This window comes from Eptatretus burgeri, chromosome 5 (genome assembly GCF_056783735.1).
Source record: "Eptatretus burgeri isolate ZD-2024b chromosome 5, Ebu_testis_v1, whole genome shotgun sequence".
NCBI classification, from domain to species: Eukaryota; Metazoa; Chordata; class Myxini; order Myxiniformes; family Myxinidae; genus Eptatretus; species Eptatretus burgeri.
Genome location: NC_140965.1, coordinates 99249131 through 99267088, shown reverse-complemented (window position 1 = coordinate 99267088; position 17958 = coordinate 99249131). Strand labels below are relative to the sequence as shown.

General features: G+C 40.1%; 2 protein-coding genes across 6 annotated transcripts in view; both read right to left on the bottom strand.

Moving 5' to 3' along the window:
- Positions 1-9838, bottom strand: part of UBA52 (ubiquitin A-52 residue ribosomal protein fusion product 1) — a 42760-nt gene extending 32922 nt beyond the window's left edge. The window contains exons 1-2 of one of the 2 annotated variants that reach the window (XM_085883137.1): positions 9815-9838; positions 8233-8367 (exon numbers count right to left, since the gene is read on the bottom strand). In XM_085883137.1, coding sequence (XP_085739263.1) covers positions 8233-8335 — 103 coding nt within the window. In that variant the 5' untranslated portion in view covers positions 8336-8367; positions 9815-9838. Of the gene's footprint in view, positions 1-8232; positions 8368-8978; positions 9076-9814 lie in introns of those variants that run through there. The other variant, XM_085883138.1, reaches the window with a different exon arrangement.
- Positions 9839-16774: 6936 nt separating this feature from the next.
- The window catches only part of QTRT1 (queuine tRNA-ribosyltransferase catalytic subunit 1), a 28172-nt gene continuing 26988 nt past the window's right edge, over positions 16775-17958 (bottom strand). For 2 of the 4 annotated variants that reach the window (XM_085883135.1, XM_085883133.1), the window contains exons 9-10: positions 17620-17704; positions 16775-17488 (exon numbers count right to left, since the gene is read on the bottom strand). In XM_085883135.1, the coding sequence (XP_085739261.1) occupies positions 17472-17488; positions 17620-17704 (102 nt within the window). In that variant the 3' untranslated portion in view covers positions 16775-17471. Of the gene's footprint in view, positions 17705-17958 lie in introns of all 4 variants that reach the window. The other 2 variants (XM_085883132.1, XM_085883134.1) reach the window with 2 other exon arrangements.

Genomic DNA, 17958 nt, shown 5'->3' with positions numbered 1-17958 from the left:
CATTTCAAGATTTTTTGAATAGTGGGGTTTATGAAGAACTATCAAGACAAGAGGAGGATGTTGGTAATACAGTGGTAGGAAGTGGATTTAATATTTAAAAAATCATCTTTTTAGATATACACATTCTAAAATCAAACCCTCTTAAGGCTTCTTCTTATATTGAATTACCAAAAGAAATACAACTAAAGAAGGCAGTTGTGAATATTAAGAACAATGATAATAAATGTTTTCTCTGGTCTGTTCTTGCTCACTTACATCCACCAAATTGTAATTCAGAAAGAGTAAAACAATATATGAAATATGAGAATACCTTGGACATTAAAGATTTTAAATTCCCAATGCCACGAACAGATATTCCTAAATTTGAGAAAAAGAATAATCTTTCTATTAATGTATATGGATTAACGGATACAAACAAAGTTCAAATTAAAAAAATTTCAAACAACTATAAAAATGAAGAAACACATTGATCTTATATGTTTTAGTGTTGGAAAGAATTCACATTATACATACAACAATAATTTATCAAGATTAATCTCTTCTCAGGTATTCAGAACAGCAAACAAAATATATCCTTGTAGGCGATGTCTTAATTCATTTCATACAAAAGAATGATTAGAACAACATTCAAAATATTGTAGTAACCATAAATCAGCTGTAATTACAATGCCGAAACCTTGTGAAAAGATTTCTTTTGAAGATTATAATAAATCTATCATGCACCCATTTGTGATATACGCTGATTTTGAATGTATCCTAAAAAAGATAAATACTGCTTCGCCTAATCCAAAAGAATCATATACAAATAAATATCAAAAACATATTCCTTGTGGTTTCTGTTATTATATCAAATCATTTGCTGGAGAAAAGTATAATAAACTTGAACATTATAGTGGAAAAACTTCACAAGAGTTTGTAAAACGATTAGAAAAGGATTGTACAAGACTAACTAAATTAATTAAAAAAACAAATGAACCGATGAAATTAACCGAAGAAGAAAAATTAGCATTTAGAAAGAACAATATCTGTCATATTTGTGAGGAGGAAATTGAGGAGTCTAAAGTGAGGGATCATTGTCATCTTCCTGGTAAATATAGAGGTCCCGCTCATTCATGTTGTAATCTTAATTATAAATTTCCTTCTTTTATTCCAGTCTTTCTTCACAACAGCGCCAACTATGATACACATCTATTTATAAATGAACTTTCAAAAACACCAGGGAATATTTCTGCCATAACAAACACAAGTCAAAAGTATATTTCATTTACAAAAATGATATTCACAAAACCTTTAACTCGTATTAGGTTTCTAGATTCTTACAAGTTTATGGGAACACCACTAGCCGACCAAGCATCAAATCTAAGCTCCACGGGGTCTTTTCCAAATCTTAATTCATTCTTTCCAAAAGAGGAAACTCCAACGAAAGAGGAAATTCAGATTAAAGAGAGAATTCAAAGTAAAGAGGAAATTCTAATTAATGAGGAAATGAATGAAGAAATTCTAACTGAAGATGAAATTCTAATTATGAACAAAATTCAAACAATAAATGAAATTCGAACTAAAGAGGAAATTCTGATTAAAGATGAAATTCTGATTAAAGAGGGAATTCTAACTGGAGAGGAAATTCAAACAAGGAATGAAATTAAAAGTAAAGAGAAAATTCTTGCAACTAAGGGAATTTATCCTTATGATTATATGGATTCATTTATGAGATTTAAAGAAACACAACTTCCTTCAAAAGAAAGTTTCTATAATAACCTTTATGAAGAAGAGATAAGTGATAAGGAATATAAACACGCACAAGAAATTTGGAAAATATTTAAGATAAAGAACCTTGGAGAATATCATGATTTGTGTCAAAAAACAGATGTTTTATTGTTAACTGATGTGTTTGAAGCTTTTAGATCACTCTGTCATAATAAAAATTGTTATGGATTAGATCCTGCCCACTATCTCACAGCTCCTGGTTTAGCTTGGAGTGCAATGTTGAAAATGACAAAACAAGATTTAGATTTAATCAGTGATGTAGATATGCTTTTGATGATTGAGAAGTCTAAGAGAGGTGGAATATCACAAGTATGTTCAAAAAGATATGCCAAAGCAAATAATATATATTGTTACGAATTTGATTGCACACAACTTACAGGTTCCTTTAATCAGCTATGTCGATAAGTGCTTGTTCCCCAGATAGCTCACCTTTCATTGTTTAAATGTTCAGAAATCGATTAGATGCGCTGCGGATCGATTTAATAGTTAGGAAACGAACAATGGGGACATCCCTCCCCCTCTTCTGCGAAGAGGAAGAAGGAAGAAGAATCCTGCCGTCCCGTGACTCATGATGTCAACAACTCCCTCCCACCCATGGTTGAGCGGGGGGGGAGGGGGATGGATCACGAGGGCATGAGTCACGCCAGGCGTGGGGGAGGGGGGGCGGAGAAGGATAAGGACGAGATCCTTTCTTTGTTCTTGGTCAGTAAGCTTTTTGCTTCGGCAGAGAGCAGTCGTTCAGCAGACCTTCGGGTCCTGTTTGGCTTGGGTTAGGGTTGAGGCCTTCGGACGTTTTTTGCTTCGGCTGGCTCAGTGAGCTTCGGCTGAGGCCTGGCTCGGGAGGAGGCTTTTTGGAGGCTTTTTGCTTTGATGATTCCGTGAGCTTCGGCTTTCTGCTTTGCTCGGGAGAGCTTTTTGCTTCGAGCTGCTTTGCTTGGAAGGAAGTTAAGCCGGTCGCTCGGCTCGAGCTGCGAGTGGTGGCTTCTTCTTCTTGGTTCGTGGAGCTCTTTGTTCTCCATTTTGGTTCCCGGCTTGGTGCGACTCATCGACCTCTTCGTGGAGGTGGTTCCTCGGGGAAGCGACGCATCGACGGGAAGGATCGGCGCCTCTTCTCACCAACCAGCACGTGTTGAGAAGCGCGGGAGGATTCGCGGGAGCTCGGGAAGGATCGCAGCTCACGGCGATTGGATCCAGCTCGCTCTCGCTGGAGTCCGGGTCCGAACAACTTGAAGACCACACGAGGTGGAGAGGTTCGAGATTGGCTCTGGGTTTCAGCTCACCTGTCCTCAGAGCTGGAGCTCGTTATCAAAGGCCTCTGCCACCATTTATTGGGTGTGTGTGTGCGTACGTGTGTCCGTGGGCCCGTCTAATAAGTAGAAACTGCTGTTTAGTGGAAGTGACTGTACATAATAAGTAGACGGTTGTAGTTCTTTTGTCATGCTTTTGTTGCTTGTAATTGCATACGTGTTTTGCCTTGTTTAATTGCATACGTGCTTTATTATAATAAATGTCCTTGTGTGAATGTAAACCTGTTCGTTGCGTCCATTCCCTCATTGAACTGCCCCCATCTTGCACTCGGAATATAGTTGGTTTTTAAATAGCCGATAAATAGAATCGGGTCCGGCGAGGTCTGGCGATAATACCCGCTCGGTTATCCTAGAACGGAACGGACCGCTTAGGCGGTTCGTGTCCAAGCAGGCCTTCGCCGAGGTACGGTTCCTCGGTAGGTTACCCGCGCGGGTACTTAGGTATATCGATATTCGGCGATTGACCCTATTTCGCGCGGGTAGAATACGGACTGGGCCATGGTGGGATTAAAAACCCATCCGTGACTGGTTTCTGGCGTTGTTCCAGAAAGTCACGACTGGATTGTCCGTTCGGTGGGCGAAGCCATTGGTTAGACGCGGTCGTTCGCACGCCGACGGGCGGGAATTCTACAACAATATCTTCCAAATTATGATAGCGAAAAAGATAGTAATTATTTGAGGTATTTTGATGCTAATTATTTGTATGGATGGGCAATGTCTCAATCTCTGCCTTATGGTAAATTAGAGTGGGTGGAAGAAAAGGATTATGAAAAGGCTTTGATGAATATTGTTATTTCTTCTCAAGAGGAATTGAATGAGGAAGAAGAAGGTTATTATTTTGAAGTTGATTTGAGGTACCCGAGTGATCTTCATAATAAGCATAAAGACCTTCCTTTTGCATGTGAGAAAGAAACCCCAAAGAAAGAATGGTTCAGTGATTATCATAAAAGTTTTAATATTAAAGGCTAATCAACAGAAAAGTTATTAACAACATTCTATGATAAAGAGCGATATGTTTTGCATCAGAGAAGCTTGAAACAGTTTTTGAGAGAAGGATTGAGAGTAGCTAAAATTCATAGAGTTTTATAAATTAAACAAAGCCCTTGGATGAAAAAGTATATTAAATTCAATACAGATATGAGAACAAATACAAAAGTAAAATTTGAAGGGGAATTCTAGAAATTGATGAAAAATGCTGTCTTTGGAAAAACAATGGAGAATGTTAGAAACAGGCAAAACATTAGATTTGCAACATCTTGGAAAGAAGCTTCCAGATTGATAAATAAACCTAGTTTGAAGAGAGAAGAGGTTTTTTCAGAGAACTTTTCTGCTATTCATATGGAAAAGGAAAGTAATGTAATGGATAAACCAATTTATATTGGAACAGCAGTTCTTGATTTATCAAAAATGTTGATGTATGATTATTTGTATAATGGCTTAAAGAAAGAGTATGGTGAAAATGTTTCATTGTTGTATATGGACACTGATAGTTTTATCTGAGATATAAAAACTGATGATGTTTATAAAGATATGAAGAAAAATATTGGAGTATATGATACAAGTAATTTTAGTAAGAAGAGTGAGTTATTTTCAAAAAAGAATGAAAAGGTTATTGGTAAGTTTAAGGATGAGTTGGGTGGAAAATTAATGAGTGAGTTTATTGGATTGAGAGCAAAGGCATATGCTTATAAGTATGGTGATCAGATTGATAAGAGGTTAAAGGGAATAAAGAAATATGTAATAAAGAAATCAATAACTTTTAGAAATTATTATAATTGTTTGACGAATAAGAAAGAAGAATATAGGAAAATGAATACAATAAGAAGTTATAAACATAAGATATATAGTGAAGAAGTAAATAAAAAGGCATTAGGAGCCTTTGATGATATGAGATTTATTTTAGATAATGGAATAGATTGTGTTCCATATGGATATTGTATGATAGAGTGTAGAGAATAGATTGTGTTTTAACGATGGGCAGATGGGTTGGGGTTTTTAATGGCTACCGCCGCGTTTTTTCACAATATATAAATGGTCAAACCAAGTATTAATCAAACTAAAGAGTGGAGAAAATCTAAGTCTCGGTATATAAATGGAAAACATAATGAATGTGAAAAATATCAAATAAGTCTTATTGAAAAAATAACTAAAACAAAGGTAAATAAAACAAATAAGCAAATCAATTTAATAACTAGTAAGTTAGAGGATGTAAAGAAAAAAAATAATATCCTTGAATGGACTGAAAACTTTGATGGTTATCAATTGAACAATGCAAAAACAATTTACTTCTTCTTCTTCTTCTTCTTCTTCTTCTTTCGGCTGCTCCCGTTAGGGGTCGCCACAGCGGATCATCCGTTATGATCCGCATAATGATTTGGCACAGGTTTTAAGCCGGATGACCTTCCTGACGCAACCCTGGTCGCCTCTTACGACACAGGGATATGGTACACCTATTCTAACCGGGGCATACACCCGTCTCACCGGAAAAACAATTTACTATAATCTCAAAATGATATGTGGCTCAGGAGGTGGTCAAACAAGAGCATTAAGAGAAGTTTATCATTTCGTAATGGCACAAAAGGGGTATCTTAAGAAATATAAAGATTCAAATGCTTTATTTTTAAGTATTTTAGATGGGGATTATTGTGCAATGAAAATTAAACTATTGAAGGAATTTGAGAATGAACAAATCTTTATAGGTTCAATGAGTGAGCTAAACAATATGCATTGGTTATTTGAAAAAGAGGCTTACATGTTTCAGATATTTCTTTAGACTCACCTTTAACAAATCACATTACTACTTGAACAAATCTTTATCTTATTGCATTGGTTATTTTAAAAAAAGTGCCCCGAGGTTAAAAGGGGAGACAAATACATATACTGTACCTTGGGATAAAAAGGGGGTTTATTTTTTAGGGGAAAAAAATGAATCGTTGAGAATCCCCCATTCATTAACATGGGGGAAAGTGAGCCAGAATCAGTATATTCACTATATTCACCCTACTATGGCATCTTGATGTTGTAACCTGCTTACTGACAATATGTAGAACAGCCTGAAAAAAGTATTTTTTTTTTCCACCCAAACTATCACCCTCTGGCAATTCACCGTTTTGACTTGTAGCCTTCAAATGCCAGCAATGTGTGATGAGGGGCAGAGTGTGACGTGAATCTGAAATAAATAATTGATGAAATTCTGGAATCATGAGTGTGGATGGTTCCAAATATGCATAAATTATTTATTTCAGATCCTCTACTTTCACTCCCGATTCAGAACCTTCCTCCCCATCCCTCCACCTAGACTCAGGGTTAATGTCCCCGCTCCCCACTCACAAGAGCCGCTTCTGCAAGCTATGCCTTTACATTTCAAGTTTGCTGTCTGGATATTGGTACTTTGAACAATTGCACATGAGTTATTCCATCTGAAATCACCAAATTTAAGAAAATGTTCCCAATTGACTCCCTCAGATTTACTTTAAACTTTCATAAAATAGTTCCCAGGTATCAAAATGAAGCTGCGTAAAATTTTAGGTCCATAGATGCGGTCAACTGCGAGATACTGAGGGTTGAAAATGTGGTTGTCGCCCAATTTATATGGTCGTTGCGAGCATCACAAAATGAACGGCTATTTTTAAACTCCCACAACTTTTTAAATATTAATGCTAGAGCCTTGAAATTTTCAGAGATTATTCTTCCATAACTGCTCTGTAAGAAGCAAACATAAAACTGAATATACCTCAATTAAATTTCATGACCTTATCAGTTGAAATACAGAAAAAAATGGTTTTGTATGAAGACCCAACTTTGAGACCCCATATATTTTTATTGACCCATCCCAGAAGCTTGAATTTTTTTCATGTAATAACTGTATGGTAGTCGTATTCAAATACATGTTTACTTTTCTTAATCAGTCATGTATAACAGTCATGAAATCTCAAAAATTGAAAATTTTCATTTTTCCCAGAAATTCAGGTGAGGATTGCAAATATATGACAGGGTATACCACTTCAAATTGTTCACCATTGGAAAGAGCATATTCAAGTTTACAAAAGTGTCAAATATCAAAGTGGTATAATGTTTCTATCAATATTAAAAAAATATTTGAATAAATGATGTTCTGCCAGTGCTGTGCACGTTGTGTGTGCTATTTAATGAACAGTCCTTTTACATGTCGTACATATGTGTAGTACATGTATATACAATGTACATACATATCATCTGCTAATAGGATACCATGAACACAATACTTTGAAATTTGAATTTGTAATTCTTTGTTTCTCATTTGTAAATAGCAAGAGCTTAACTCATCTGGCTGGGGCTAAAAATAGAACTCAGGAATAGTGGCTGATCTGCTGATGTCAGCAGTTTACAATAGTTACATTCAAGGGAGGACATTTGTTGGGTTCCTTTGGTCCATGTGATGAAAGTTATTGATGCTCGCATAACGTAAACTGGGAGGCAGTACAAGCTCGCATCTGACTTGGAAAAGCAGATCAAGGACCTATTCAAATCATTTACGTGAAATGTTTTATTACATTGTTATTGCAGTATGTGATATATATTTGTATTATTAATTTGAATCATAGAACTAATCATTCATGATTACCATGGTGCCCACACCATGCACACTTCATGTATTCATGACTGCGTTAACAGTTTATAAAAAAATAGAAAATATATTAAAAAAAATACACCACTTATATTGTTGACGAGATCCCACACTTGACGTGGAATGCTCTGTCTGAAAATTTCAAGGCACAAGCATTAATATTTAAAAAGTTGTGCGAGTTTAAAAGTAGCCGTTCATTTTGTGATGCTCGCAACGACCATAAAAATAGAGCCACAACCACATTTTCAACCCTCAATATCTTGGAGTTGACCGAATCTATGGACCTAAAATTTTACGCAGCTTCATTTTGATACCTGAGAACCATTTTATGAAAGTTTAAAGTAAATCTGAGGGGGTCAACTGGGAGGCCTCCGGTGATATGAGGTGGAATGACTCACATGTCACAAATGATAACTGGAGATGAGCACACGAAGAACAAATCACAAAACAAAACTGTTGCATTTTTAACAAGAGAATGCAAAGCAGAAATAAAAGTGCAGGCAGTGCTGGACCTGAATCACATGCCACTTAAGGTACAGTTAATGCACACACCTTCCTTATCCTGTATCTTCCCCTTGACATTGTCAATGGTATCGGTTGGCTCAACCTCGAGGGTGATGGTCTTCCCAGTGAGGGTCTTCACGAAGATCTGCATCTTCTGTCCGTCAACTCACCTCACTTTCTCCACTACAACACATTCAATGCAAATTGAGTAGCGATCTAGTAACTGCTTGGTATATCTGTATCAGGAATCAGTTACAACTTTTATAAAGAATGAGAGATGAAAAAAAAACAAAAGAAGTTTTTCCCCACTAAAATCAACAAGTAAGACACAAGCAAGTGGGATGTTAAAGTACAGATACCATTATTGGGTGTATTGCACATTACTCCTACCTGTGAAAATGCTAATCCTATTATTTCCATCTTGTGTGGTCAGCTGGAGAAAGTTTTCACAAAAAAGGTTTGATTTTCGACCTAAGGTGATTTGCACAGGAATTTGTAATTTGTCCATAGCTCGCCTACTCTTCGCGAAGGACAGCATGGGATCTTTAAAGTCCACCAACTTCATCGTAGCATCATTGGCTGTGGGGCATGGCTATGCCACTCATGGGGAGCATCATTGGCTGAGGGAGTGGCTGTGCCACTCATGGGGAGCATCTTTAGCTGGGGGGGGGGGTGGCTGTGCCACTCATAGGGAGCATCGATGGCTGGGGGAGTGGCTGTGCCACTCATGCAACGCCCGATACCAGTACACATACTCAGTTTTGCGATCTCGGAAGGATGACAGGTCAACCCACCTGGTGTTAATTCAACGGCCCGACAGGGACTTGAACTCGACTCCAGGATCTTAAGCCAGCCACCTCAACCGTGAAGCCAACACAAGGGCCTCGTCCATCATCTAATGTTGAAAGATGGGACACCCAGTTTAACGTCCATTCGAGGAATGGCACTCACAATGATGAATCACCCGACATGTGAAACACCGTGACGACATTTTATAGCTGGGTCGGGATTCAAACCCAGGCTGGAGAGCTTCGAGGTGTGTGCACCCACCTTTAGGTCTTCCTGCCAACCAAAACCAAACTCCAGCACCACGTGCCACGTGGACCATTCTTCCCCCACACCCTCTTCAGATGAATTTAAATCGATCAACCGATGGATGGAATAGATATGGTGTTCATGTGGTGCAGGCACAATGGGCCAAACGGCCTCCTGTATCCAAGCTCTCAAAAGGTGGTTGCGAATTCAAGGCGCCACAACACGACGGTTTGAATCAACAACTCGGCATTATTACTGCTCGAAACGGCCGATATTTATTTATTTATTTATTTATTTATTTATTTATTTATTTATTTATTTATTTAAGAAGCCAGTCGTATTTAAGAAATAGTTTCCTGAATGTATTTCAAAGATTGAATTAGAACCGTTTATTCGTGTCCCTGCAGCGATAACGTGGAACATTCTCAGCCCGTCAGTAATCAAAACACGATGATCGGCGCGCAGATTTCCGATAAATATTCCTTACGATGGTTAAAAAACGGTAAATGTACAAATGAACATGAATAAAACCCGCTGCTGTCCACAACATCAGAACTTGTCAAACATCTCCGAATCTCGTGGCCGACCCCATCACCTCTTTCCCGCGAAAAGAATTCTGGGAGCAGCGATCACTTCCTTATTGAGCAAATGACGACATTTCCTGTTCCGGGGACGCAGGTCGTGAGGCGATTTCCGGTGTAGTTGTTGTTGTTTTACCCCATACATCCCTTTAGTTGACGATTATATATATATATATATATATATATATATATATATATATATATATATATATATATATATATATATATATATATATATATATATATATATATATATATATATATATAGTCAATGGCTTCGGTGTTTTTCAGATAATATTTATAGTCAACATTTATTAAAGGCACACTTCGGAAGTAAGCAACATATCTTTGTAAAACGGGGTATTTTGTTTATTTGAGATTGTTCTGGGCTGTGTCGTTTGCCAAGCCAGCCGTTCCTTAGCAACCGTTTCGAATGGACTGCTTGCTTGAATGTTTAAATCATTCGGCGAGCTCTCTACAAGCTTATTAATGGAATACACCCCCGCCCCGCCCTCCCCTTCCATGTCCTCATTTCGACCTCGGGTTCAGACGTGCCAGGTGTTGACAGCACCTTCTACATGATGATTTTTACTATCGTCATAATCTGGGGATTATTTTCAATCGTATTCTTCCCTCCAGGTCTTCAAGACAGCTGCTCACCGCCATTTTAGATCTTCCCAACCCAATTATCTTTTTGGTTCGTGGGCGCCAGCGGTGACCACTATTTTCGTTGTGTCTGTCTGTCTGGTGGCCGCTCTTGGAGCACCCTTATTCTGGACATTTCCATCTGTCTGTCTGTCCGCGAAACTTTGGTCAAGCCTTGGGGCTAAACCACTCAACCGATTCCAATGAAATTTGGTAGGTAGGACCAATATTTCTGGAAATCGTGTGCTTTCGAATATGGGACCCCGGGCCCTAGCAACGGCCCTTTAAAGTGGTCAAAAAATCGAAAAAAATAAAATAAATTAAAAAATCGAAAAATCGAAGCTAGGAGTTCTGTGCGCAATCTATCTCGCTCCCTTCATGCCAATTTGCAGCTCAAACAAAAAATATTTGTAGGAGGAGATAGGATTTGGGCGAGTACATGTCAAACATTTCAGAAACGGTTAATTGTGAATATCTCGAAGAGAAAGAGTCTGATTTTGATAAAACTTGGGTGAAATGTGTACAATGTGGCGAGCATGTACACAAAAATAAATGGTTGCTATGCACACCTCCGTTGCTTAGCAACAACTAAAATACTTTATCGTACATCGTACACTTATTGTGGACTGTACAAAAAAATCAATACCTCCGAAACTGGACCTCCGAGGGACCTGTTTTTTTTTTGGTGCCCAAGGAGAATGTCTTACAGCATCATATAAAAAAATAAAATCTTTAGCAAATAAAGAAATGGAATTACCAGGGCTGCCATTTGTTAGAGTCTCTTTGGAAACATGCCTGAAATTTCACAAGGCAGGTTTCTGGGCGCAAACTAAGAGGGCTGTGATAATCATATTTATTGTGCTAAATTGATTGATATCATGTACATGAATATCGGCTAGTCGCGTCGGCCAGCTTTCCATCCAGAGCGAGCAGCCATGTCGCCTACCGGCTTGTCTGTCTGTCTTTCTGTCTGTCTGTTTGCAACTTTACGGCAAAACTGCTTTAGCAAACACTATCAAATTCAATCCGCAGGTGGGCAATGAACCTTGGACGACCCCATTAACTGTTGGGTCCAATTGGATCAAAGATCAAGGTCACGAAAACATCAAAATAGTTTTTCGCTCATAACTTCGTCAAAAATGATCTGATTTACTTCAAACTAAGCTTATAGTGAACCTTATTCTATTTGTCAGTTATAATCCTACCCATTCCTATAGTGAAAAATGCATATTTGTGAAGATCGGTCAGGTCCAAAGTTTTGGGGGTCATGGTCATCGGTCAAAATTACAAATTTTCCATGAAAACTAAAACATGGTTACGAAAATACAACTTTACGGGAAAACGGCTGGCTCAAACAGTCAAATTGTATCCACAGGTGGGTAATGAACCTCGGACGACCCCATTAACTTTTGGGTCCAATTAGGTCAAAGGTCAAGGTCACGAAAAGATCAAAATCGTTTTTCACTCCTAACTTCGTCAAAAATGATCCGATTTACTTCAAACAAAGCTTATAGTGAACCTTATTCTATTTGTGACAAAATCCTTACAATCCTATAGGGAAAAATGCATATTTGTGAAGATCAGGGTTAAGGAGGTATCAAATTTAAATTTGATCCCCAAAATAACTTTATGCCTTAAATGGGTGGGATTTGTTGTTCCTGGCACCACTTGTTTATATTTTTTTTTCTCGATTTTTTTTTCTCGCAATTTCATTTCCTCGAAGCTGTACGTAATGTCCATAAGTACAACATATAAAAAATCCGATTTGATTTTGTCAATTTTAACGGAAGATATAGGTTTTTACGGTTGGGCTTCCTCAATAATGGCCACGAACCATCGTCGCCTCCCGGCTTGTCTCGGTTACATACGTTTTCAAACCCTTCACCGAATTAACCATAAATCACTTCAGGAGCAAATTATTTGTTTGAAAGGTTACAAAACAAGTGAAGTAGGTTTCACCAATATGTAATCAGTGGTTTAACTTTGAAATTAAGTTTCCCCCACTTCACTAAGGAGTTTTAAGGTGAAAAATTACTTGGTCAACCGACAAGGAAAACATGAAAACCAAGGAACTTTCCAAAGAAGTCAGACGTAAAGTGGTGGAGAAGCTCCGTTCAGGAGGGTTATAATTCAGTCACTCCTTATCCCTTTGAATACGGTGAAATCCCGTTCCCTTCACAAAGCTGGTCTCTATGGACAGGTGGCGAGAAAGAAGCCATTACTGAAAAAGACGCATCTAAAAGCTTGTATGGAGTTTTCAAAAAAGCATCTTAATGACCCTGCAGACATGTAGAGAAAAGTTTTGTGGTCAGACGAGACAAATATTCAAAGTGTTGCATCGAGTGCAAGCCTAACACTTCACATCACCCAGTCAATACCATACCTTCTGTCAAGCATGGTGGTGGCAGCATCATGTTATGGGGTTGATTTTCATCAGCAGGGACTGGCAAGCTTGTCAGCAAAGAAGGGACAATGGACGGTGAAAGTACAGGAGAATCCTTGATGAATCCCTGCTTGAGTCAGCCATGAATCTGAAACTGGTCAGGAGATTCACATTTCAATGGGTCAATGATCCGAAGCACAAAGCAGAAGTCACACTGGAGTGGCTGAATATGAAGAAAATAAATGTTCTTGAGTGGCCCAGTCAAAGTCCAGCCTTGAACCCAATTTAACATTCATGGTGACACTTGAAGATTGCAGTCCATCGACGATCCCCATCAAACTTGGCAGAACCAGAGCAATTTTCACTTTAAGAATGGGCAAAGATTTCACCATCTCACTGTACAAAGCTGCTCGAGTCCTCCCCAAAACACTCATAGCAGTCATTGCTGCAAAAGGTGTTTTCACTAAGTCCTGATCAAAGGGGCTGAATACTTTTACAACCAGTGAATTTTGATTTGTACATATGTTTTGCAGGTATTCCTGACATGGAACCTCCTTCAACTCTAACAGTGTTTAGTTTGATCTCTTCAGTTATGAATAAGAAAGTCAATTTACAAAAATTGTTTCTCATAATTGGTAACACTTACTATAATTCATGGACCAGTGTTTGTATTTGGTTGGCGTGCTTCCCCTCCTACAGTTCTGGGCTGATTTCATCCAGATTTGCTACATAGGATCAGCATGATCCCAATTAATGTATTTTATCTTTGCCGGTGGTCTTGAGGGGTGAGGTTAGCATGCAAATTCTCCATGCAAATGTGTATCATGTAGCGCCGCCTCCAGGTGGGAGAGGGTATTACAAGTCTCCACCATTTACAGTGCAGTATTCCTGTCCCCACGTTTTCCTGCACTGTTAGGTGTTTTGAATTATAAGTAGTATATATGTTTTTCCTTCATGCAAATAACCTGGGTTATTTTTTTGCATACACAGAGGTCAGTTGCCGATACACCACCCCAATAAAGTTATCCGTCAGAAGAATGTGTTGCAATATGGTGGGTACTCTGCTCATTCATATAAATGTGGTATTATTGGTCGGGTGTGAATACTTTTGCAGGCCACTGTATAATATCATCTTATCATATAGGTTATGAAGGATCTGCAAACCATGCTTTGTTTTTCCTTCTAACATAAGACTTCTCCTGCAAAACCAAAGGCAATGGCACCCAACATACAGTGATCCCCAGGCAGTTATTTCATTCGTTTTCATGCAGTTAGTCCTCCCCTCATGTCTCGTGGGTTAATGGGACTAAGTGCGTTGCGTGGATCTCGAAGTTAGGTCTAATAACTATCGCCGATTCATACTCTGATCCCGACTCTAACCCTTTCCTTTTAGCCATAGTACAAAACAAGCATGCAAGCACACACGCCATTCAATAGGAAAATATTTACAAGCACACCAGATACCTCCCGTGGCTCGGATCATTCACATCCCCGCTGCACACGACACAATCCGCGCATGAGAATCACGCGCCAATTCCCAACCGGCACCTCACCTTACTTCACACCTCGCTGACCGAATCTCACCACTTTGACCACAAACACCTCCTGGACACGGGAAAAATATTCCCACACCCCCTCGTACCTCTGCATCGCGACAATTCGCCACTATTTTGAGGAACACCGCGGAGCATCAGATTGTCCTCAGCACCACGCCATGCTTGACCACGCAACAGACACTAATAGCTCCGCCGCGTCTCACTGGGGACATCCCAGGTGAGCGTCTGAAATTGATAGAGCCCTCATCCAGTCGCCAACCACGGCAAGACCAGGGGGGCAACGAGGAGGGGTCACGAGAAGGGCGATTCGGGAGCTTGGTTCGGGTCCCGGGTGTGCATTTTGGCTCATGAGGGGGCCCGTGGGTGGCGGGGAAAGTCCGCTGCCATCCAACATTCAGACTGCACTTGGTGCACGTTCAGGGACATGGTGCCGGCTCGGGGAGCATGCCCCATGTTGTCAGAAGCTCAGAGCTGTGCCAAAGCTGGTGGGCAACTGAGCTGGTATCCAGTTCCGGAGCCTAGCAGGGCATGGCTAGGGCCACTGTGGCCCAATATAAAAGGATTTGGCCCACAACGTGTCGCTTTCTGTTCTTCGCCCCACCCTTTGCCCAGAGCTTGTAAAAGGGGCAGCGCGGAGTCGTTGGAGTCTCCCTGTCTCGCTCTTCTTCAGAACATTATTGGTGTGCGATTGCCAGAACGTGCTTCTTCTCCTTCAAGAGCCTGATCCAGGGTGACTGCCATCCTTCGAGACTCCCTGCCATGCTGTCGACATCCTGCCACCCCTGCGCAGCCAGACGGATCAATGTGAAGCGCACGTTGCCACGAGCTTCGGAAAATAATTAAGCAGGAGATAACGTGCCATCTCACAAGGTGGGAACGCTCAGGTGGAGCGTCTCCCGGAGGTACACGCTACACATGCAGACCTTTACACAGGTTAGGGATCTTTCTCCTCAAGCATCTATTCTCCTCTCTATCTATCCACCCCTCTATCCCGTCTTCTATGAATGCACAAAGAACCATACTGACTCGCAATCCCATTTTTCCTCTGGTACGACACTGCACCCCCCACATTGCAGCACACCTCCCACTCCCACATCTTAGACAACACCAGTATTCCTCCTACCCACCTCTCCCTAAGCGTTCTGGGTTGCATTGGTCTGCTGACCGTGCAAGGTATTGAGAGGTCGTTTATCCTCACCTGCTTTCTTTCTCTTGGTATCTCATCGTGTGTGTGTGTGTGCGTGTGCGTGTGCGTGTGCGCGCGCACATGTCTGCACCTGTCCGAGCATAGTTAAGATTGTAGAAGATATAAACGGGATAACTCTGCTCTGGCTGCTTTTGCAAGATTGCTTGTCTTTTGCCACAAACCACAAATTCCTTGCTTTCCCCTGCTGAACATAAAATTAAACCCCATTCACTGTGCCACATACTTTTCCTCGTTTGATTGTAAATAAATGCTTTGTATAGAAATGTTCCTGGCTCGTTTTCATGTTTATCATTTGTCCAGCATGGTTTGCACCCTCGTTTAGCCGGGACGTTATTCCCCAACCATCTGTTTCCAAGCCAGTATGTGCTTGGCAGTTTCACTCGGATGCATTTGATCTGGTAAGGTGATCCGGTTTGAGCAAGTGCATACTGAGGGCGTGCCCCCTGGTAATTAGATCACATGACCTTTAGGGAAATGGTATTCAGACGAAGGACCTTAAATCACATGGTCGAGTTAGTGGAGTTGGCGGTCGATTAGCGACCCACCACGCCACGAAGTTATGAGTGTGCGACAGCCTGCGATGCAGGAGAATCTGGTGGGAATCCCAGGTAGTTCACCCCTCGTGGTCTTCACCTCCAACCCCGGGTCCACAACAGTATAATCTCTTGCTTTTACAGCTACAAGACGAGAACGGCACTCGGTGGAGCACATACCTCTGTCAGGGTGAACAGTTCATGTTTTGTAACCAGCTGATAGGCCTGTTACCATGTTGTCTCGAACCTGGTAACCTTAACCAAATTTGAATTGGCTTGCTCTCATCACCGAACCAACACATCCACCAAGTTTTGTCATAATCCGTCAACGTTTTGAAATAGCATGCTATATCATTTTTAGCCCGATTTCTCAATTGCGAAGAATTTTATTTTTTTAAATTCTAGCATCCAGATCCAGATCTTCATCAAAATCGAATCAATGCGTCCTTTGACATTAAAGGTGGACGGAGGTTTGACACCCAACAGGTTGGGTAAGATACCCAACCTGTCCACCCAGTTTTGTCTGAATCCATCCTCAACGTTTTGAAATATCATGTTCACATATAGATAGACAAACAAACGGGTGAATACCAAACCTCCGTCCACCTTTAATGGCGGAGGTAATAAAATAAATGACAAAATAATCAATACATAGTTTGTTTGGGTTTATTACAAATATGTGAACATAATCGATAATGAAAGGATGAGTTAAATGGGAAGAGGGTGTAACAATAAAACTATTACAAACAACCAGTTGGCAAGCACAATATTGCACATTTGGATCGTTAACCGATTATAATGGATTTTTACAACCAAATTTAAAAATCCCTGTCATGATGAAACAGACAAGATGGGGCATCACTGGGTGTAACATCATAACTGCTCCTGCCATCATCAGTCCCAGATGTTCGATACGACCAAGGGAGAATGACAATTCCATGGATAAATAATCCATATATTATTCTATCTTTTGGCAATTTCTTTATTCAAGATAAACTTGGAAGAAAAATGTTTCCATAAATGCACAATAAGAATGAGTTAACCTCCTTCGTTTAAAAAGAAAATGGGGCTGGAGACAGTTTTGTGTCGATATACGATAGAACTGTTGGAAATACTTTAAGGCGAGACCCCGGCAGATGGCACCACATGTACTCTGAGAAACAAACCATCAATCCGCTTGAAAAACTAACATGTTGAATAGTATTAATTTAGGCCTCGAGTGTGATGTTAACATAAGACAGAGCATCAGCAACCCATTTGGGTGAAGCCTGAGGCTGGCCGTACATGCGTCCGAGGAAGGAGCGAACGAAGGTGGGGAACTGGCCCCCAAGAATGCTTGCCCGAGCGTCAGCCATGAGTGAAAGCTGTCAAAAGTGGGATGGAAATATGGAGCAAGGTTTGCACCAATGAGAAGGCTACAGAACATGGCAAAATAGCAAAGAATGAAGGTGCTGGGAATGAGTAAAGTGATGAAGGAAGATTGAATTATACAAACCTGGTAATGAATATTGTGCAATGTGACGTGCTGACCTGCCGTTGGATCCGATTTGTAGAGTAAATGTAAGAAGGAGCGAGAGTACCTGGATGAAGCAAGGTACCAGGTAACTTCAACAAAGTTGACAACGTTACAAAATTGATGCAAAGTAAATATTTGCAGAAAATATTTTCAAACAACCTCCATCTTATGACTACCCTTCAATTGCATGGCCTCCATTTCAGTGAACCCGTTCAGCTGATGCAAAGCATTCGCAACAACGTGCAACGACAGGCGTATAAAAGGAAAATGCAAGTACAAAAGGAGGATGTTTGGCTCACTTCTCCTGGGTCCCAGCAA